The 23,289-nt window shown below is 41.0% G+C and overlaps 1 protein-coding gene across 8 annotated transcripts in view; it reads right to left on the bottom strand.

Annotated features, from left to right (window-relative positions):
- LOC137103871 (netrin receptor UNC5D-like) overlaps window positions 1-3,971 on the bottom strand; it is a 131,938-nt gene extending 127,967 nt beyond the window's left edge. For 5 of the 8 annotated variants that reach the window (XR_010911611.1, XM_067484608.1, XM_067484607.1 and 2 more), the window contains exon 1: window positions 3,550-3,969. Coding sequence is in view for 6 of the 8 variants with exons in the window: in XM_067484608.1 (XP_067340709.1) it covers window positions 3,550-3,661 (112 nt within the window). In the remaining 2 variants the exon portion in view is untranslated. Of the gene's footprint in view, window positions 1-3,517 lie in introns of all 8 variants that reach the window. The other 3 variants (XM_067484605.1, XM_067484610.1, XM_067484609.1) reach the window with 3 other exon arrangements.
- Between the last annotated feature and the right edge of the window lie 19,318 nt (window positions 3,972-23,289).

A 23,289-nucleotide genomic window follows, 5' to 3' on the forward strand; every position in this document is an offset into this window, starting at 1 on the left:
TACATCACACACGGTGGAGAAGTTGCTAAGAGTTTGTACTTGGGCCACTTTTAATGTATCGGCTATAAACCCGACACAAATAATTTCTTTACTGTACTGCACCGTGTCCACCTCACCCTGCTAGAGGAAGCCTTTTACCACATGCAAGCATTTTACTACCTACTGCATTAAAGTGAAGATTGGAGGGAAAAAAAATTGGATAAATTATTTGGGCACATTGGTAGTGACTGAGTTTGGCCACACCAGTTGGCAAAACCCATGAGTTCTGTAAGCTCCAACACTAATTAATCTATTATTGAACATTTTCCTGTAGCTATCCTACTCCTTCACCTTCAGTATTTGGATCAAGTATCCCGTGAAAAATCAGATGCCAAAATTCCCAGGCTACAGCTATTATTCCAATGTGCCAGATGGAACACAATGCCGCCGTTTTCAGATGTGCCATGATATAAGGATCAGATGGGACGCTGTGTTGGCAAATGTGCAATGTTAAAGGACAGGAACTGGGGCCAAAAAACCTTGATCGCATTATTTCTAATGAATGTTTTCTTTAAGCTACACAATATACTGTAATGGCAGGAAATATCTATATGCATTATCAAGAAAGAATAGGACAATACCCCCCCCAAAAAACACACACACACAAAAAAACTTATTGTAAGGTGGAAAGGTGAACCACAAGTCTATACATAACCACAGAGGAAGTGAGCAGAAATATGAAGTTAAGTCAACAGTTTTACAAAGGAAGTGCTGTTTTCATTGGAGCGATCAAAAGGATTGTGTTCCAATCAATCCAACCGCCCCTGGGAATATCATTTACAAAGGCTTATCTATTGATTCCAAACTCTTCATATCCCATACAAAAGAAAACAATAGTCATTTGAATACTGCTGTTCCAACTCAGTCTCTCATCACACTTCATCAGTCCAATGAGTATTTGCATACAAGCTAGATTTCTTGTCTTGGAGCAACTGTCCCAAACATCTCACCGTATTTAAAACGTTGTAGCTTTCTGCTTTCGCTTCGGACAATATTCCCTCACCTTGTTTTTCTGCTGGTGAGCCTAGTGCTCTCTGAATGTGGGGAACAGGAGAGAGTAATGGCTTCCCGTTGAATAATGCAAGCGTGAAGCTGGACAATATGACCACCAAGCAATCTCCCACAGAAAGGAAACAACTGGAGACTGTGGACACCAGCCCAACTGTGCCCATGAATCCATCTCATGCAAAATCTCAGCTGGAGCCTAAGAAAGGTTTCGGGATAAATAAAACAGGGCAGAGATGACTCCATTGCCCTTTACGCCCCCCCCCCTCTCTCTTTGTCTTTCTTAAGTTTTTTTTCCCCCCACTTATGCTCAAGCCAGGATGCATTTTTCGCAGCAGGAGGTACAGTGCAATGAGCCCCATGGGCTGCAGCTCCAAGCCTAGGCCACCGAGAGGTAGTCACTTTTTATTTTCTAAAACTAAAAAAGAAAACTCAAGTTACTTAAATGACCTGAAATTGTCCGGTGTTTTATTGAGACTGCAGTGATTTTCTAGGTGGTTGCAAGAGAGCTAATGTGTCGTTATCCTGCCTAACCTCATGTACGATCACCTACTGTAAGGTCACGGAGCAAGGCAGGCTGCCACTGCTTTACGTGGGGACACAGAGTGGGTGTTTGCTCGAGGCTGAACGCATTTATTGATTTCAGCCTGATGACCTTATGTAGCCCTTTAGGACCTAACTGAATGTATTTACTTAAAGAGCTTGAACTATTGCTTAATGTAAAGTTGTCCTTTATTTAATGCTATGTTCACTTCTGTCCACCTATAGGCACCGGTTCAATGTTTCTCCTCTGGGGTACGTTTCTCTGCTGCTCTCGCTTTAAATTGTCTGCTTGCAGGTGTCCCCCTCCTTTGGTTTACTGAATTAAAACCGGCTTCTAATTGGCAAATAAATTACCGCCCTTAAGACACACAGGGGTCTGCATGTGTTGCATATGTTTGGAAAACTGCATTTTTTATTTCAGCTATGCTCCAGAACGCAGCCGTGCCTGTAGGTTGTACATTATTTAGTTAGTTTCATTGTGGAGCATGCCTTTTCCAGTTTCCAGTAATTTTATTTCCGCATAACGTATTAGACTGTTGACATCCATATTATTGCGCAACATACATATTTATGAGATGCATCGCAAATTCAGACGGCACTTTAACCAACTGGTAAATGGATTACAGCGTATACCTTTGCAAAATATGAAAGCTACATTTTGCACTGACATGCATATTTTACCTTCATCTACTCACATTATTGTTTTCCTTTTTTTTTTTCGCCCCCCTGCTAACCTCAGGTCAGTCCTCTCAAATACTATGCAACATTTCACATGGAAATGTAGCCACTGTGGAAATTTTTGGCCGTGCAACTACAATGTGCAGCCAGTTTTGAAAGGTTATATTCACTACCTTTGAGGCCAACATTAAAAAGAAGAAATATACAAAAAATTGCTATGAAGATACATACGCTTAATCTAATATTTATGTTATTCAAGTTTTCAAGTTGAAGCTAATTTCAGAACTTTGGATACAAATATGAAAAGCTTGGGGCTAACTAACTAATTGAATTGCAAATGGATCTTTGTTACGCTGCCATGTGAGCTAAATGGGTGTCAATAGGTCAGGACAGATTCACCTGAGGGAAAAGAAAAGATTTCATGATGATCTATTCACTGGCCAAATGGATACAGTTTTAGACAGTGCACAACATCTCAGGATTGTGTCGGGCTTACACCACATACCGGCATCAGACAAATCCCACATATGTGCATTAGCATTAGGAAGGATGTTGGGTTTTAGCAGAACCCTTTGCAAACAGGTAGTAAGGCATCCTTTATTAGACAACCCACCGGATCAGCTAGATCAAAGACTGTGCACATGCTGAGAAATAGAAATGAAAAAAAAAAAAAACACTTTCTAATCAGCCAACATCAATTGGAAGTTGTACAAGTGAGCACGTAGGTTTCAAGCAAGCATCTGAGTCCATCACCAAGCTTGGGAGTAAACTGTATTTTGTATGAAACAATAGCTGAGGCTGCACAAAGGAAAGACAAAAAGACAATCTAACACAGCAGCAGCTGCTTCAGAATATGTAAAAACATCCAAAATGTGACGGGGGGGGGGGGCGACATCAAACTTACTTTAATGTACAAACATTGATTAGGCTATGATAGCGGTTCCAACGTGGCAGAGGGAAGCCAAGCCGTGATTTCATCCCAGAGTTTGGGCGTTCTCCGAGCTAAAGTGGTCCTCAGGGCATCTCTGCTTTGGTAATTAGCTTAATTTCCCTGCGTTCAAAGGAGGCCGGCGCGTTTTCAACTTTGAAAAACGCCAATTATCGTCAACAAATAAGCCACACAACCCAGACTCACCTCGGCGCGTGGCGCAGAACAAATGCAATCAGACGTCAAATGTCTTTTATCTTGAGTCACACACAGACAACGGCACTGCTGAGACTTTTCTGACTCCAAAAACACACACATACACACCTCGAGGAATGAGGACCCCCCACGGGGCTTACCTCTTGCTAACGTGGCCGGGACTTGCCGACCGAGGAGCACGAGGATGGCAAAACTCCAGTAGCATCCTCCGGAAAACTGTCCCATCACTGCTCTGCTTTTCTCCCTCCCCATCGGGTCCGGGGGCACCGGCCGCGGGTCTCGAGCATTTGGCGTCTGTTCGAGGCTCCGACAAAACACGTTTCCGTGTCCCAAAGAACGCTCTGCCCTGGTGCTGGGGGTCCTGGTTCGTGCCCGCCAACAGAGCCGTAACCTCACGGAACCGCAGCGCGAGCTAAGATGATAAGAGATGGAAAGTGGTGCGGAGCTCTGAGCGGTCGGCACGGTGCTGCGCGAGAGCGAGATAATTAGAGTGTGCGCGAGCCAACAGCCTTCTGGTTTCAGGAGTGAGAGAAGAGGGGGGGGGGCTGACAAAGATAGAAAGAGAGAGACAGCGAGTGAGTATGTGAGGGGGGAGTGAGGGAGGGAGAGAGAGACACAGTGAGTGTGTGTTGGGGGGGAGTGAGAGAGAGAGAGAGAGAGAGTGTGTGTTGGGGGGGAGTGAGAGAGAGAGAGAGAGAGAGTGTGTGTTGGGGGGGAGTGAGAGAGAGAGAGAGAGTGTGTGTTGGGGGGGAGTGAGAGAGAGAGAGAGAGAGAGAGAGAGAGAGAGAGAGTGTGTGTGTTGGGGGAAAGAGGGAAAAAGAGACAGAGCGAGGGAGAGAACGAGAGTCAGAGAGGGAGAATCAGAGAGAGAGAGAGAGAATGGTAGAGAAAGAGTGAGAGAGAAAAAGAGTGAGAGAGAGAGAAAGAGTGAGAGAGAGAGCAAGAGAGAGAGAGAGAGAATGGTAGACAAAGAGTGAGAGAGAGAGAGAGAGAGAGAGAATGGTAGAAAAAGAGTGAGAGAGAGGGAGAGAGAGTGTGTGGGGGGAGAGAGACAACAAGTGTGTGTGGGGGGGAGAGAGAGAGTTGGGGGGAGAGGTAGTGTGTGGGGGGGGGAGGGAGTCAGAGAGAGACAGAGTGTGTGTTTGGGGGGGGAGAGGGAGTCAGAAAGAGAGAGAAAGAGCAAGAAAGTCAGAGAGAGAGTGAGCGAGTCTGGGGGGAAGAGGGAGACAGATTCAGAGTGTGTGGGGGGGGAGTCAGAGAGGGAGAGACAGTGTGTGAGTGCGAGTGAGGGGGAGTGAGTCAGAGAGAGACAGCAAGTGTGTGTTTTGGGGGGGAGTCAGAGAGGGAGAGAGAGGCAGTGTGTGTGTATGGGGGGTGAGGGAGGGAGAGAGAGTTGGAGACAGAGAGAGAGTGTGTGGGGGGAGAGAGAGGGAGACAGAAAGACAGAGTGAGGGGGGAGTGAGGGAGGGAGAGAGGAGGAGTCAGAGAGAGAGAGAAATAGAGAGAGAGAGAGAGAGGCAGAGTGTGTGAGAGTTTGAGAGAGAGAGAGAGAGTGAGAGTGTGTGTGGGGGGGGCAAAGAGAGAGGGATAGAGAGTGTGTGTGAAACACAGGTGTGTTTTTTGCTTGTTAAAAAATGAAAGAAGAGAGCGCGTGTGTGTGTGAGTGAGTGTGTGTGTGAGTGTGCGTGCGCATGTCCACATTTCTGCCATGTGAGCAGATGAAAGAAAACAACAGTCTTTCAATTATCTCTCTCTCCCTTTTGTTGTTCCATCTTCTGCTGCACTCAAGCCTGTTTGCTGGACAACTGTGCTTATTGAAACGGACACCGCTGCCTCCGAGCTCTTACCGCCGGCTCCTGTCTTGAAAATCACATTTCTACTAATTAATGCCCATGTTCAGAGTACAGTATTCAGCATATGGCCTCTGATTGGTGTCTCATTGCCAATTAAGCCGACATTATCTCCGTTAAATCAGGCCACTGCTTTCCAAAGGTCCACTTTATCTCGCCGGCGTGATCGGCTTCACATTTTTGTCTTGGACGAATCGAACATGAGCCTTAACAGTGGTGCCAAAAAATAATAATTTTAGTTGCTATTTAAATGAAATTAGCATGTGGAAGTGCAGAAGTATTGTGAGTGAAAGGTGTGTGAAGCCTGCACTCAAAGTAAATGTAGCCCATTTAAAACTTTTACTTTAAATTAAAAAGTAGCCACTGTTAAGGGGAAATTGATTTGCCCAAATCGCCCACGTTTGTTCTTTTAAAAGGGGAAATTCTAGCATTTAATAAACAATTATTTCGGTTATTCAGAGATTTCATGTGGAACAAAAGCAGCAGCAGCTGGTGGAGGTGAAGCTGATTTTATCCATCGTATGTTCAGTCCATAATAATACATCATGATCCTGTAGTTGCTCATAGTTTGTTACAGAAATCGGCATTTATAATAACAGCGAACTCATGCTGTCAAATAAAGTGGCGTAAAAAGTGCAATATTTCCCCTTTGAATTATAGTAGAACTTAAGTAACATTAAATGTTTACTTTACTTGTTGTACTTGTTGTAAGTGTATGCAGTTTACCACCTCTGGCTGATTGGTTGTTATCAAAATTAGAGGATAGTTTAATAATTGTGTAGAATACTACTGGCTCACTTCCACATTTGGGTATTGGCAGTAAATGTTAATATAAACCATCATGTGTCTCTGTGTTCGTTTCATGTAAATCACTGCAGTTTGACCTTCTCTGACATAATTACCCCATGGACCAGAAATTCAATGGTTCATTTCCCAGAGTTGTAGCCAGGGGTCAGCCAGTAAGGCAGGGTTAACTACTTGATAATATTTCTAAGGGGAGCCATAAACTGTGCATTAAATATTTGGGACTGCCTTAAGGCCGTTGAGATATTTGACAGACCGTGAACAATGAGCCACTGCCAGTGTCCATTTTATTACGTTGAGGACGTCACGTTTTCAGAGCACCACATTTGCTTGCTAGTAGGCTACACTGCAAGACCCAAGCCTCCCGTATCTGCAAATGTTTCTGTTATTAGCGCCCAAAATGAGAGAATTAGTAGGATTAGTGACGGCAGAAAAACACTGCTAACTTGTCTTTCGTGTGTGCGTGTGTGTGTGTGTGTGTGCTAAGCAGCACGGGCTGATGATTACAAATGAAATAAGAGTAAGTAAATGCCCCTTGACAGCTCCATGGCGCTTTAAACTGTGTTATATTGTCACTAAAATCCTCACAGGAATTTCAATTCTCAAGTGCTCCATTGTGGGAAACAATGCTACGGGTCACATTACGTTAGGACTAGAAAAAAAAAAAATGGCTGCTTAACAAAAAAATGAAACAGGGCAGTTTTTGTACTGCAGGTTCATGTCACTGTAATCCAAATTAAAAAAAAAAAAAAAAAAAAGGAAGAATAAATTAAATAAATAAATACGTACAGAGAGAGAAGTACCATTTTTTTTAGTGGCAGACAAAAGGCTGTTGTCAGCTTTTGCAATTTATTCAGTCCATCTAATGCACAGAGCAGTCAGGTCCCAACAGTAATACTTCTTCACTGTAGGGGTTTGTGTTATTTTACAGTCCAAAATCGGTCTGTTTTTTTTAAAACTGTGCCGGCTCCATTCGTCTCCACTTACTGCACCGCTTGAGAGGATCTTAATTATGACTTTCGTACATTTCCGATGAAACTGTTTTACAAAGCTAAAACACAATTTTTTAAAATTCAGTGAAGGAATTTTAATCACAAAAACACAGTTTGTGCAGGAAAACACTTGCACGCGTTCCTTTGACAGCTTCGAAGAAGTAAACACGGTTTTTAGCTTCTATTTAGGGAGGTCCCAATGCGGATACCAGTATCAGCACATTTTTGTGTATTTGTACTTGTAAAACTGTGAAACTGCACCCTGTACCACATGAGCCTCTGCAGGTAGGTGGAAAAATGAACTGTGATCTCACGGCCTCACTTTTCCAACGTGACTACTACAGTGGCCTTGTGTTTAGTCCTATGTACGGCACCATATACACTCATGTCTTAGACAAACAACCATCTTTTTACGTACAGTTGTGACCGTGACACTAATATATAAATAGGATGCAGAAAATAACCTGTAAATAAACTTACATGTTTACAGTGCACTCACAGTATCTATAGATAATGCTGTATTTATTGCTGCTGGCAAGTTATTCCTGCTAGTCACCGAATAAAAATGTGCAAAACAAGTAGCTTCTTCTTTGACCTAAACCATTTAAAAAGGAAGCAGTAGAACCAATATTCCACACCGCCAGGCTGCAGGAGCATCGGCCCACAACAGCAATGACTGACACGCACAAATAATTCACCTTATTGTCTTCTTTATATTGAATTTTGTGTTTCATGGAAACTCCTTCATTTTTTTCAAACTGTGTATTGCTTGTGTGTGCGCGCGCGCGTTTTTCAAGGCTTTTACAGTCTTCTCACAACTTCAGCCGTCTCCACAGATGAAATGTCATTTTCTTATACTCTCAGTACTCCCCTTTACTTTACAACGAACCTGGGGCTTTGAATCGTCAACCTTCCAGCTGTATGTTCTCGCTTATGTGCAGTCAATACATTTCAACATGTGCAGGCTGATAAGGGGCTTCACTTTTCAATCCACCAATTGTTCTGTGTTGTTTAGGGGCTGTAAAGACTTGAACAGCCAAAAAGGTGCAAGTACGTCGCTAAAGGCGAGAAAGTATTGGGTGTATGTTTTTATCTAATTCAACAGGACAGTGCTCATAGTTCATATAGCAACCACAAAAATCAATAGTGTGAGACCCAGAACAAAAGCATAGCAGTATTTATTGATCAAATAATTCATATTGTACATATTTACCCAAAGGAAAGTCTGTGTGTCCCTCTGTGGCGCTAAATATAACTCATTTCTAATAAAAAGAAAAGAAAAGATGGAAAACACTGTAAATTCTAAATGCATTTAACAAATGTATACCTACATAAAAAGAAGAAAAGCCTAAAGTTATCATTTTTGGACAGCAGCAAGCAACAACAATAACCAAAAAAAAAAAAAACCTATTTCATGATTTCTTGCATAGCTTCTCATAAAAATCTTGCTGTGGTTAGTCGGAATCTGCTGCAGATGAGGCCGAGCTTTACTGCTGGGAGAAGCAAACGTGCAATAATCGATTCGAGAGAAGGCCATAACGCCTTGTACCAAGGTGCACACCGAGGCAGTGCGGCGCATGCTCAGTGTGCGAGCACAGGAGCCATGGATGAAGTTGTGAAAGGGAGCTGTATAAGGAGGTAGATGTGGTTGGGGAGCTGCTCAATAAAATCCGCTCATTTCATTTGTTGTAAAAGCAGGAGCACCTCCCACCAGAGTGTAGTGACGAGGTATGTAATTGAAAGGAGAGTCGAGCGGCCTGTCCCGAGAGGTAAATCTGGCCTTGTGCTGGAGGTGCAGAGTCCGCCCTACACAGAAATATGACGCCGTGAATGAATACTGCACGTGCCACAAACATGGATATACACACCAATTTATTCAGGTTATCACCGAGTCTGAACATTATGACAGCAGTCATCACGACGTTATGGGGCCACGTCGTGCTTCTCGTGACCTGGTGTGATAAAAATACTGCTGTAAAGCTGCACGTCGATAGTAAGTCCATAGAAATTCAAACCCTCAGAACTTGAAGTGAATGTGTGTTGACGCGCTCGCTTCAAGTCCAAATTGCAGATTTTCTGCTCAGCCGCCTTGGCTGTGATCAGCTTTCTCTACCTACCCGACGGTGTGACATACAATGGGCGGACGTGCGTTTTGGGTTGCCACACCAAGTATGTATACTAACGGGAAGACTTCTGCAAGCTAGCCGAACAGAAAAGGATAAGATGCATTACCATTCTGCTGCTACCATCGTCACTCCGGCCAAGCTTTTTGTTAATCTTAAGGAAAGTTTCACAAGGACAGTCAAATCATCTGCACAGCCGTTTGTGTGGCTGTGCAGAGCTGTTTGCAGTGCTACACAAACCCCCAATAGGCAGAAACAAAAAGCAAAAGGGCTGTATCCTATTAAATTTGATAGCCCTCAATATGAACAAAACACTGCTTCAGCTCACAGATAAGCGACAGGTATAACCACAGATACTGTAGCATAAACATTCTGTAACAATAAAACAGCTCTGACATTTCTGTTAATGCTAAGGGGTGAGTACCGCAGGGAGAGGGACCCATCCTATTTAGATGAGACCGCAGACACGCGGCAGGTTATCTGTGACTCTGTGTCCTGCTGCATCCTTAAATAAACACAAAGCGATTATGCCAAAGACGTGACGGAAACATTTAACCGACATGTCTTTGCCTTTTTCTGAGGGGCTCAGCTGGTCTTCGGGCAACAGCAGCTGAACAAAGTAATTACTCCCTGGCATTCGGTGGGTGGTTGCACTGTAAAAGTTGGGTTTTTCTTTTGTAGTAAGAGTGGTAAAGGAAGACTGGCTCCGCTTTGCAACAGTAATTGAGATTATAGCACATCCATAGCTTCTCAATCTACAATTCACAGGGGTTTTCGGTGATTTGTTTATCGGTTATTTATTGCAAAAAAGGAGTAAGTCACCACATGACTTTTGCTGTTCTGTATTCCTGTAGTAAATTTACCTTCTCTCACAATAAGTAAGACAGACACAGAAGTCTCTATGATCATGCAGCAAACATACCGGTTTATGTTAGACGTGGCAATACAGATCCTTGGCCGCAGTTGCTATGGAAGAGGCCACTCAAGTGAGGGAATTCAAAGTGCTTTGACACTGAATTTTTTGAACACACGTCATCATAGTTGCCGACGTCAATCACTGCGTATAAATGTGAGGGATGCCCATCACTGAAAAGTTAAACCCAAGCAAGTATTCTTGCATCATCTGCGCCTCTCAAATGTACATGCAAATGCTCGAACGTCGAGGAAACGTGTAAAGGAGTATCGACTGTAGGTTCATATCACATTCAAAAGGTCCAATATACGTGTTACAACATTTAACACTGAAGACTAGATCTGAGTAGAAACAAATGTAGCTTAATTATTTATATACTGACAATAAAAACTAAAGTTTCTTTTACATGTATTTACATTTGTTCAAACATAATTCTCTCACTGTAGGTGCATCCACAGAACACAGAATAATCTTGTTGTATTTGTTCCAATATAAACGCAACGGTGGCCGTCAGTCGGTTCCAGCAGTCAGAACAGTCAGCACAGAAGTCTGGGTGCTTAGATTTGACTGAGTTCATGTAACAGTACGAGAAACGTGCGTAGTTTACTTTACTTGTCTGTCTCCTGACTTCTTTCTTTTAAAACACACTAGCCAATCAAATAAGAAAAATACATTTTAAAAAAATTTTAAACTCTAAATATTAGTGCCTCAGTTATGTTGACTTTAACTTTATTTCTTCCATATAAAGATCACTTGATCTGATTAGTTAAAGACTTGCAGTAAATGGGTTCCAAGACGTGTAGTACGAATACGCCTGTATCTACAAGGTCCAACTGAATCCGAACACTGGCCAAAAACTGCACCACAAAGACAGCTAAACCCATCATCGACAAACGAAGGGAATGTGGCACCTGTATAAATGTGCCTAGAGCAAGGCCATCCTCAAAAACCGAGTGTCTGCGGGGCATGTTGAGCATAGACCAGGCCACATTTTTCTGTCTTGAGCTTGAAAGTGTGATGGCCAAACTTGACCCGAACCAGATAAGGACACGATTTTATGTGTGAACCCGACCCAAGCGTGATGCTGCTAAGTTTGTGCAGCCTTTTTTTCTAGTATTTGGGATCAACCAGAAGCAACAGAGCCACTTTAGGCTCATCATTTTAGTGTTTACAAGCACCTAAATAAAGAAACTTGAATTCATGTAGTCTGTGCTAAAGTTGTAAATATTTACCACCAGGCCTTTTTATTCTAACCTGTGTGACTGAACCTGACCCAAACCCAAACAGGATTTGTGAAATTCAGTCTGAACGACCTCAGACTCATTCGATCCCAAACCCTCAGGGACCACTGAGGCTCAGTTCAGGCATCCACCCTCTAGTGACCGCAAAAGTAACTGACTAGTGAAGGGGGCCACAAAGACATTTACGATCCATCTGAAAGAGTTACAAGCATTTTGTCATTTCTTGTCCAAGGAAATCAACTGACTGTTTCAGTTTAATAAAAGTAAAAAAACGGGGAGAATACTGTTTGTAGGCGCTGATAAGTGCGTGTGTGTGTCTGTGTCTGTGTGTGTGTGTGTGTGTGTGTGTGTGTGTTAGTTAATGGAACCAGCACACACTAGGTAAAAAACAAAGAGCCACTGCCCTCAAGCAATGGGCTCCAGCATTAAAGAACCATCCAAGTGACAGGGCCAGGGGTCCATGGAGCTAATCAGGCCCCTGGGACATGCTCTCAGGCAACAGTTTTTGTTGTTGATGTTTGGAAATTCTCTACACATAAGGACAAGTAGTGTAGTCAATATAGTAAAGTCAATCTGAAGGTCTCTCTCTCTCCCACTGCTTATTGTTCACCTTCGGCTGGGTGTTGGCTTCAGGACAAGGCTGAATTTGTGTGCTGTATGTGGGAGTAGATAAAGTTGATGCCTCTCTATTAATTGTGAAGACCTTAACTGAAGTCATTGATGTAAAAAAAATACTGAAATATGGCTCCGAAAGCAACATTTCAACTGACAAAGTCAATCAGTTGTTAAATACTTTATAACTAATGAGGGGAAGAAGCTCAATTTAAAAAAAAAAAAAAGAAAAAAAAGAAAAACCACACAACACAGTTCTGGTTAGAAAGTGGACAGTCATATCATCATTATCATCATCATCATCGTTTTCAATCCAAAGAACAACCCCCTTGGGACGTGCTCCCAGCCAGCTGTTTCGGTTGGTGATGCTTGGGATTCGACACACAAGGACACAAAGGGACGTAGCCAGTTTGAAGGTCTCTCTCTCCCCTGGTTATTGACTACATTTAAATGCTGGCTGGAGCCATACATATGCTAACAGACAGAACTATTAACAGTACACTGCTACCATGATGTTTATAACTTATTCAAGGTAAATCGATTTCCAAATGCAGAACTGGGAGAAAATAAGGCAAGTATTTCCCCAAGTACTGTAATGTAATAATAACTGGATAATTATCCAAATTAACATTTACCTTCATTAATTACTTCTGCTGCTTTTCATAAGGTAATGACAATGATTGAGCATTGAGCAAACTAACTTTATTTAAATACTAACAGTATCATCATATATCAACCAGAGTAAAACAAACTGTGGGGAAAAAAAAAGCAAAAAAAAAAAAGCAGTCATTTACAAAGTACGTAGTACAAAAGCTACATATATCAAATGCTGAAACAAAGAAATGAAAGATTGTTTTTGGAAAACACATTTGCTAATTTTAAATTTGATGCCAGCAATATGTTTTTAAAATGTTGGGACATCAGCATGTTTACCAGTGTAATCCCGCGTTGCATTGCATCTTTGTTTAACAACACAGTTTGGGATCTGATGAGACCAATTGCTTCATATATAAATAAATTTTTTACTTGTTGTATAAGGAAAAAAAATATTTTTTTGTTAACTGAGGGAAGGTGAGTTTTTTTTCATTTATTGTTTAAACAATATTTTGTTTTCTCCTGTGTGGTTTTCAGTCTGCTGTGTAATCTGTGTCGGTGCTAATGTCGAGACCAAATTTCGAATGATTTTGCAAATTTTCTTTTGATTTACAGTTCCCACAGTGTCCCAACTTTTTTGGAAATGGGGTTTGTATAAATTCTGAGTGTGATTTGGCAAATATGCAACATTTAGACCGTTAAAAATTGTTGTTAAATAAATTTTATGTTTGCCAAAAATTTTTGGCAGGCATCTCATGCATTGTTTTTATTCCTGTTATGTATTGTATTTTTAAATAATTGAGAAATGTATTATGGTTGACTGGTAAAGGAAACTTTGCATTGAAGACATTAAAGGGACAACAACAGTATGACATGTAAACTGTAATGCAAAACCTAAAAATTAATTTAATCTTGTTTACTGCCCACTTCTAAATGAGTGTAGAAAATTTATACTCCATAATTGTCTATCGTCTTTTTAATATCTATATGAAAATGACTTAAAATGGCCCTTTCACCCAAGCAGATTGGACCAAGATGTCCGGAGAAAAACGTACAATGTCCTCTCAGTGGAATAATCCTACTCACATCAGACACTGATTGGAAACATTTCCACTCAAGTCAGACTACAGAGATACAGCACTTCTTGTGTTTTATGGAAATCAAATGTCAAAATTGACTAACTGGATTCCCCCAAAGCCTCTTCAGCAATCTTGCCCTGAAGCGTCTGACATTAATGCAAAGGTGAAAACAAACTGTCTTTGGTGATTGGTGCAATCTTGCCCCAGGGGTTAGACCAGCTGCCAATCAGTGGTCTTAGAAAACTACTAGAATCCAGATCCAGGTTTTTCTCTCTTTAGTGTGCTAGAGTATGTTCTCAGGAACCACAAAGGAAAAAAAAAAAAAAAACATGCAGGAGGATTGATGCAGAATTGGAATGAGCACATGCATCATGTGCCAAATCAAAGCCTATTTTATATGTTTTATTGTGTGGAGCATGTGAGTCTTATTACAGTCATATATTCACAATAAGGTGCAAATGTAAAACCGCTACAGTGCACTGACACAGATTTGTGCCTAATAATGCAGATCAAGGATAAAATGCTAAAACTGACAGATATAAATTGCCTGAAAGAATCGTCGTATGCGTTTCCTTGTTTGTGCCAATGAAAATAAGTAGAACTTTGCAAAGTAACCTGTATTATTGTGCACCCTGTACTCAAGCCATGCAATGCTTATGATATGAATAGTTTAGCTCTTAACGTGTAATTTACTAACACAAATGTGTATGTGGTACAGACAGTGAAAGGAGAGTGTTGCCCTGGACGACAGAAAAAGAGAGAGAGAAAAAAAAAAAAACATGCTCACTTATTTAGCTTCAGTTCTACAAAGAAGAGGAAGAACTATATACTTACTAAATATGTTCCTTTTATGAGTCAGTCTTGACATATTTGGGTGGTTGTGGGTTGTTAGAAAAGTAAACTGTGTAGAAAATAAAAATAAAAGAAATATCAAACCAGGCTCACTGCCAGCAGCGCCACTGGCAGCGTACATGTTAAAACAGCATATAAATACTCGGAACAAAGTTCAGATCATGTACCACATCCTCTGAGACCAATTATCTGTTTTGCCTTCTAAACCACGCAGCTCTCAATTTGTGCAAGGAGATGAGTGAATGATGTTAGGCAGCAGAGAACGTTTGGAAAAAAATAATATTCAAGAGTGTTTTGTTTTTTTTACCTATTACAAAAGCATGTTTGTCATTCATTTAATTGCTGTGATCCACATGATTACAGAATTTCTCACTTTCGACAGTAGATTGCGTACGCTATACAAGTTTTGATATGAAGATGACTTTTAGTAACTCTAAACTTTATCACTGATGTTTTTCTTCCTTTCTTTGTTCCTTCTTTGCTTTCGATGTTTAGCAAAAAAACACATGTCATAAGTGAACGATCCCTGTTCGATCCATATCAGCAGTACAAAGAGGCTTACGCGTAAGCAATAAGTGGCAATTACTCCTGAAAAAGTAATGCGACGACACTGAAAGATCCTAAATCAGCATTAGTGCTCGACAGCTGAGGTGTTTTGCCTGTCTCCCACTGTGAGTTGCACCTCTGGGAGATGGAATGACGCCCTTTACCCACCTTCCACTGTTGACCTTCAGCAGGAAAAGCAGAGGAGGGATTGGGATTGGCTCCAGTCCAAACTTGAATAGTCATCTGTCCTCCCCAATCAGTCAGCCTTTCTCTCTTAAGACAAGGGCAAAGTAGCGGGTGAAAGCACAGGAGGGCAAAGCGCAGGTATCGGTGCAAAACAAGAGAAGCTGATGTTGCCGAAAACCACAGGGGTCAGAAGGAAGATTCTGCCCTTCTGTTGTTGCACCGACCCTGCAGAGGCAAACGGACAGGGAAGACATTTGTTCCTGAAAACATTCTGACCTATGACGTAGGGCGTGTGCTGGTCATCAGTGACAGAGAGAAGTATTTGGTAATGGAGAGATGTAGGCAGAGAGTCAGCTCTGACTGATCGGTGCTCATTAATTATCCACCCACCAACTGCACTAATTTTTAGATCAATAAGCCAACAATTACTGTGGGTGATGTAGTGATTTAAAGTCTAGCTCACTGTAACAAATCGCACAGTTTCCCTTCGCTCCCCTCAGTGTTTTCCTGCCCTGTTTCCTGTTTTGGTTACAGAAACCACAATTTGGTTGTTTGGGTTAACGATGATTGTTTCCAGACGAAACAGGAAGCAACAGTACAGCAAGAGACAGCCGTCAAATTTAGTCAACAAGCTGACGAAACAGTCGATTGAGGGCTGGAGGTTCTCAAACTTTTCCCAAGTCCCTCGAAATGGCATCAGCTTACGCCTGGATCCACCCTTTGAATGTTAAGCTAATTATTAGCATCTGCATTTGTTTGGTATTCAGTTGGTACCAGGCTGTGGTAATGAGGTTTTGTAGTAGTGAACCAAAATATTTGGATAAAAGGTTAATGATGTAATACTGCATCAAACAGCATTATGTGACTGAATAACTGACAAGATGATGATGTCATTACTGTTCTAGGTCATGTTCCACGTGTACATAAGGTGTTAGATCCGTTCAATCAGCATCAGGTCTCCAATAAATGGATGGGTCTGTCCATTAGAAGACTTCCAGGAGGGATGATCTTTGTGTCTTTGCTCATCTCTCATACATTGTTCTATGCCCCTCAGAGGGACATAGGAGGTTTTGGGACATCACTAACATGGTGATTTTTCTCCAGCAATAACACAATGTACAGTATGGGCTACAATACAATTATATTTCATTTATTTGAAGTAGCAGAAGCTGCGAAAGAAGAGTAGTAAATCCTGCCACAGCCTCTGAATATGTCCCTTTTCTTTCTTGACAGGAACAATACAAAGCACACTCGAATTGGTGTTAGAGAAAGATTGTGGATTCGTTAAAAGCAATAAAACGTGTGAAGTGACTGTTACTGTACATTTTTCTATAACATGTAATGCATCATAAGCCTGTAACCACAATAACCTTTTACATTACTTACAAAAGTAAAAGCAGTTTAGACGGGACACAGGCTGGTTGAATCCGCCAGAGTCCTCAGGTAATTCTGCTTCAGTGCTAATGTACTAATATCTTACAGGAAACCATATTTAGAGATACACTTAATCTCACGGATCCACATTTGGCCTGTGTGGTCCTGCGGTGGTCGTGAGCCTTCGTACAGATGACACTGAATTAAAAATGATTCTCTTGCATCCTTGCTCCAATGATGACGAGCTGCATTGGAATCTTGTCGGTGTTGTTATAAAGCAAGATAAAAAGGAGTTAACAAGTAAAGGGAATAGCTACATTTAAGCTTTTATTATACTTCTTAAAGTTTTTTTTTTTGATGTTCCCCTTAATCATCCCTTTTTATCTCTTTAATGTGATCAACATAAGTTTGTGCGCATAGCTGCGACTGGCCTGATGCACACGCTTCCAGCTGAGCACCTGTATGTTTAATTCATGGAGCCTTGTGCTCCATGTCTTTTATTTTTTGACTACAGCTGGTTAAACCAAGACAATGATGCCACATTTCCTCAGTAGACTGGAAACATGCACAACAAAAGGCTGTCTCCACATATGAAAGCTTCATCAAAGTCACAGCGACAATGCCACAAATTAGCAGCTGAATGATGCAGGTGACACATTGTTTCTGAATTCACTGCCTTTAATGGAACAAAACAAGGACTAGATGGGCAGTAGATATTCACACGAGATTTTAAAATGGAAAATCAAACGGCTTCATAGATTTAAACATTTTTTTAATTAAACTCCCTTTCACCTGCACTCAGCCAAAAATTCAATTAAATGTTAAACGCCAACTCCAAAATAAAACATCGATTAGTGTATTGAATTTTTCTATTATTACTTATTATAAAGGTCATTTCGATTTCCTGATTTTAATATTGCAAGGGAAACAAAATAAATTCTGCAGGTGCCACATGAAATGATATTCTAAGCAAATCAACACACACACTATAGTGTTTCCACCTCATATAGGGCGCATGACATTTTCCTTACTCAACACAACTGTGTGATTACATATACAAAGGCCACTTTATTAGGTACACCTACAAGCTTGGACCACTTTTGCCTTTAGAACTGTCTGAATTCTTCCTGACACTGTCCAAATTTCTTAGAGAAATGTTGGGTCCATTGTTGGTCCATGTGACAGCTTCACACATTTGGTGTAGATCTGTTGGCTGCACACCCAAGATGTAAATCTCCCTTTCTACCACATCGCAAAGGGGCTGTATTCCTTTAAGGTCTGGTGACTACGGAGGCCATTGAAATACAGAACTCACTGTCATGTTCAGCAAACCACTTTGATATGACTTTAGCTTTCTGACATGGCGTGTTATCCTGCTGGAAGTAGCCATCAGTGTACATTTTGACCATTAAAAGGATCGACGTGGTCAGCAACAATACTCAGGTAGGCTAAGGCGTTTAGATAAAGCTCACTTGGTACTAAGGGGCCAAAAGCGTACCAAGAAAGTAACCCCCACACCATTTCACCACCACCACCAGCCTGAAAGAAGGATAAATCCATGCCGTTTATGCCACATTCTGATCCTACCAGTTGCATGTTGCAGCAGAAATCGAGACTCATCACACCAGGCAATGACTTTCCAATCATCCTTTGTCTCGTTTTGGTGAGCCCTGGCTAATCTTAGCCTGTTTCCTGTTGCCGAGCAAAAAAGCAGTCTGGCTTCTCTCCTCTGACCCTCTGGCGTCATCAAGACATTTGCACCCAGAGAACTGCCACTCCCCGGATATTTTCTCTTTGTCAGATCATTCTCTGTAAGCCCTAGAGACGGTTGTGTGCAAAAATCACAGTAGATCATGTCACAGTCACTTAAATCACGTTTTTTCAGGATTTGAACCCCAGCAGATCATCTTGACCTACATGCTTAAATGTTTGAGTTGCTGCCATGTGATGAATAAAGTGGCTGGTGGGTACATGGGAGACTGCTGTTCGACTATAGCTCAGTATTTATCACTACTTTGCTCTCTTTGCTCAGCACAGGAGTATTACTAATGTCCAGGCCTGCACAGCCTCTTCACCAGCGACAGTTGGTTCCATTACCAACATAAAGTTTGCAAAAAATGTCACCATCATACTGTGGGTAAACTAAACAATGAATGAGCAAATTCCAGATTTTACAGTCACAGGGTAGATGGCTTTAAGAACAGAAGACTTCTGGTCTGGTTGTGATTGACTGATGGAGATTAGAGATCATCTGAAATGGGATGCAGCACAGCTCAAAGCAGGAACTGCACGAGCCCACAGCACTTCTCTTCAGCTTATTGTACATCCTTCCACCTTCAACACTCTGGCTGACTCTGGCTTTTTAGGGGGAAGAATGTTGAAGGAGGAGAGAGCAACTTGAGACAGGACCACATTGAATTCCATAAAATTCCTCATACAAAAATATTTTCCCCCTTAGGAACATGCTAGAAAGAAACTGCAACGTAAAGTGCCACCATTGACTCAAGAGGGGACGTGATACAGGACGAGAAGGAGCAGTCTTGTTTCAACTGAACCCAACAATATTAATTATTAACTTAAACTTGCACCAATTTATAGGTTAAATTATCCAAAACGGCTTTACAGTACATGGACCAAACAGCTCTCAATAAGTTCAAATATTAGCCACTGTCCATCACTTGAATACAGTTAAAACTTAAAGTACAAGTTCTCTGCTACTGTAAAACAGATAATGTTTATACAGCATCATAATCAGTGACTAACAAGAACTTGGTGAAGAACATTTTAAACTATTGAAGTAAACATACACAAAGCGATGGCACAATACTGTTGTCAAATCTCTTTCTTATTAAGAAGTAATAACGCATACACAGTAACCTTGAGAGAGCATAACATGACAATCAGCCGAAATGATGGATGAACTCGACTGTGGAGGAAGTGCACAATATAGATGCATTCCCCACCAGCCGAGGTTATTTGCTCTAGCATTCACTCAGTTATTCAGTCAGTCAGCGAGGGAAGCTGAGGCTTAAATCAATCCATTAGATCCATCCATCATCTCAGTATCTCAGTGAGAGACAAACACTGATGGATCTGCTCACATCGAGTGGGGTTCTACCTTAAAAAAAATAAAAAATAAAAACAAAAATGGGTCTTGGTGCTGTTTTTTTCCATATGCTCCAGAATATACCCTGTCTATGTGAGAGAGATAAGGAAAGAAAAGCTTAAAATCATTTTTGGGCTTAATAGTTAAAGTTAACGCGTGATTCGATTATTATCCCTTTCTCCGCTATATTAGGTCTGGCAGGCAAGACATGATGTTCAAGGCTTCAACACTCACACGCTGTACATGCTGCAGTAAAACAATGGAAGATCCTGCTGGTTAGTAATTTCGCCAGGTTTCCTCAAAGTGATCATTTGACATGTGAATAACAACAAACAACTCAATCTGTTTCCAAGCGCTGCACTTTAGGTGAAAACATGAATTCTGTTAATAAATTATTTGACCTACAAGTGTCAAAGGTGTTTAACATCGGAAACTGAAATGTTGGTGTTTATTGGAACTTTTTCATTCCTTCAATTTTCCCGAGGAAGGAATTGTTTTTGTCACTTTACTTAAAGTCTTTAGCATCTAATGAGGATTTCAAACATGGGTAAGGCAAACAACCTCACACCACAAATTAATGAGGGCTTAACATACAGAATGAAGAAGTAACCAAATAATGCCATGTTAGCATTACATTTTTAAATATATAAATCAGCTTCAGTTCCAGTTTTTTTAATAAAAAAAGGGATGGAGATAGATCAAGACATATGATGGCGTGTACTTTAAAATGAGGGGAAAAAAAATGAATAGCACGAATATTATTCTAAGCTCCCAGTCAAGAAAGAAAATAGAATTGTGTAAATAAAATGTACCCGTAACTGGACACGTTGCCTCATTTACTTTGACAGGGGGACAATGTTTGCTTGTCTCTCTCAAACGTTTATGGGACATTGTTAAAGCGAAGGCTTCTGGTTTATAGCAGCATGAGTGTTTTTACCATTTGCCACACAGTCACCCGGAAGATGCGTAATTATATTCGGTGTCTGTAGCACCATACAGGTAAATCATCAGCTCAGTGCTCAACACAAGTGAAGTGAATTAATATTATATAATATTGTAGTCAAGTGTCCTTATTGTGCATTTGGCAGAAAAGCTACAGTAGCTGTATGCTGCAGTCCCTGTCTGACCAGTAGATGTATTACATCTCCATCCAGACAAAAAGACAAAAAAAGAGGCTTACCAAAAAAAAAAAAAAAGTGTGGGGTTTCTCATCTAAAAGCTTTCTAAACACATAATGCAATGAGTCAATAGGAGAAACACACGGTCTGCCCCTTAGGATGCTTCGACTTACTGTTGACAATACTTACTGAACATTTACATTGTATAAACAGGTCATAATCTGAGCAACAGGTTGGCACAGAAAAGTTGCTCCTCTTCCTTGTGTCCATGGGCATCAACACCACATCTATTCTCAGCCCAAAAAAAAGGCATTGGAACCTTTAAGTAAATTATTTTATAGGCTAGTGCCATCTAAAATAGATAAACTCAGTCTCAAATATATACTCAAATATATATTAATATAAAATGAAATGTGCGATATTCCTTAAAGGACAACGTCACCAATATTAAACTTGCTTTCAATGGCTTCAGTTTGGGATGTAAATGTACATTAATGCATTTAAACGTCCCCCTTACTTCCCTTTATCAAAAGTAATTCTCCTCCTCCAGATGACATCACCTGAAGAAGTTTTTTGGGGGGAGCTCTGGACAACCAGGTTGAATTTGATTACAAACTCAGTGTGAGCAACAAGACAACACAATCTGAACAAAAGATTCCTCCAAGTGATGTCACCTGGAGGCCCCCCCCCCTTTTTTTTTGAACAAGAGCGATATTTTAATCAAGATAAGGAAATCAGAGAATATCAAAGCAAAGTTTAATTGTATTTATGTACATAATCACAAAGGTTTGCCAGGGGTTCAGATTTTGTGCTGCACTGTAGACGAGACTGTAACAGCTGCAGCTTCATTGTATCGCCAAAAAAAAAAAAAAAAAAAAATGCAACACGTTGCCTGTAACGGCTACTGTTCTTGCATCTAAAGGTCAGTTTAAGCACCAACTATTTATACAGGAGAATTATCTGTACAGTATGTGCAAGAAGGGGTGAGAAAATATAATGAAATATGAAATGAAGTGTGACACATTTTCACTGGTGTCCTCTACTTGTTTCACATTTTAACATAGATTTGTTTCTCATCACTTGTCCAGCCACACCAAAAAAAAAAAAAGCATGTGACCTTTTCACTGCTCACTGGTATGCAGAGTGGGTGGATATTAAAAAAAAAAGTGGTCAAATGCAAGATACACCATAAAACAGCTGTTACCAGTAGGAGATGTACGCTGAGCAAGAGAACTCAAGCCCAGGCTTTGAAGGGGGGATAAAGATCAGTCAGCAATGAGACCACCGTCTATTGCCTTTGCATATCTAAGTCTCCATCAGTCTTTGTTGGGCGGCAGCTGCAGTGTAAAAATTGACTCAATTCGCTCTCAACTGATATGTGACACTGGAAAACCGTGCTGCCACCAGATGAGGCCAGATTTATGACATGACACAGGATTTGGTTTTAAACTACATTAACACCTAAGCCAATAATTTCATGCAATTCTGAAAGCTATAGGCCAAAACATTCCTTTATAAAATTCCTAATGTTAGCAGCCATATTAAAGAAGGAATGTTTGTATAAAACCATTAAAAATCCGGTCACATGTTCCCTCCCTCCTGCTTATCTGACTTCAGAAGGCCAAACTGGTTGAGTCAGATCAAGCTCGTAAGCATTAGTCATCCGGGCCTCCCATGACTAATGGCATTGTTTTGAGGAATGCACCATGCCACCACAGTGCTGCTAACCTTTGTGGCATGAAGGAAAGTCCAGGCCTTTGTGTGATAGAGGAACTAAATTTAATTTTGAAGGTGCCAATTTTACGCTCAACCACGCCTCTCACCTCGTACGGGAAAGGCTGCGACCATGTGGCTGTTGCAGTGAGGAATTCTTGGCAAGCAAGGTTGCAGAGGATACAATTTATTCTGCTTGAACCCACCTTTAAAAAACAAAAAGACAAATTCATGCAACCCACAGCAGACCTCAACAGCCTTGTTAAGGTTGTAGGCCTGACAGAAACTAACAAACTAATAAGTAGGTGGTTGTGTAGCCTACATACTTCACCGGCAAATCAAACTACAGTAATTAAATTAATGACTGACTGAGGTGTAATGCGCACATCTTACATAATACAGTCAATCAGCTGTCACAGCAACTGCAGGACAGAGTAGCTACACAAAGTAGCAGCTCATGGTGACTATGAATGTTGCACATCTTACCACAGACTACAGGGGAAGTGAAATACTGGTCATAAACCTGTTGGTAAAACTTCATCATTTATTCTTTCATATCCTGCATCTGGCTGCTAGTAACAGCTGTTTTTCTAAAGCATGAACTTTGACTGGGTGACTCAAAGATTTTACCTCCGTTAAACAGTTACCCAGAGGACATGCTACAAAGAAAAACTAAACAAAGTAAAAACTAACTGCCACGGTGAGCAGATTTACCTCAATGACAACACAACAGTGTTGGTTCAGCTTTTCATGCAACACATTGCAAAATCATCTGGC

The sequence above is a fragment of the Channa argus genome, chromosome 18 (assembly GCF_033026475.1).
Source record: "Channa argus isolate prfri chromosome 18, Channa argus male v1.0, whole genome shotgun sequence".
Taxonomy (NCBI): domain Eukaryota; kingdom Metazoa; phylum Chordata; class Actinopteri; order Anabantiformes; family Channidae; genus Channa; species Channa argus.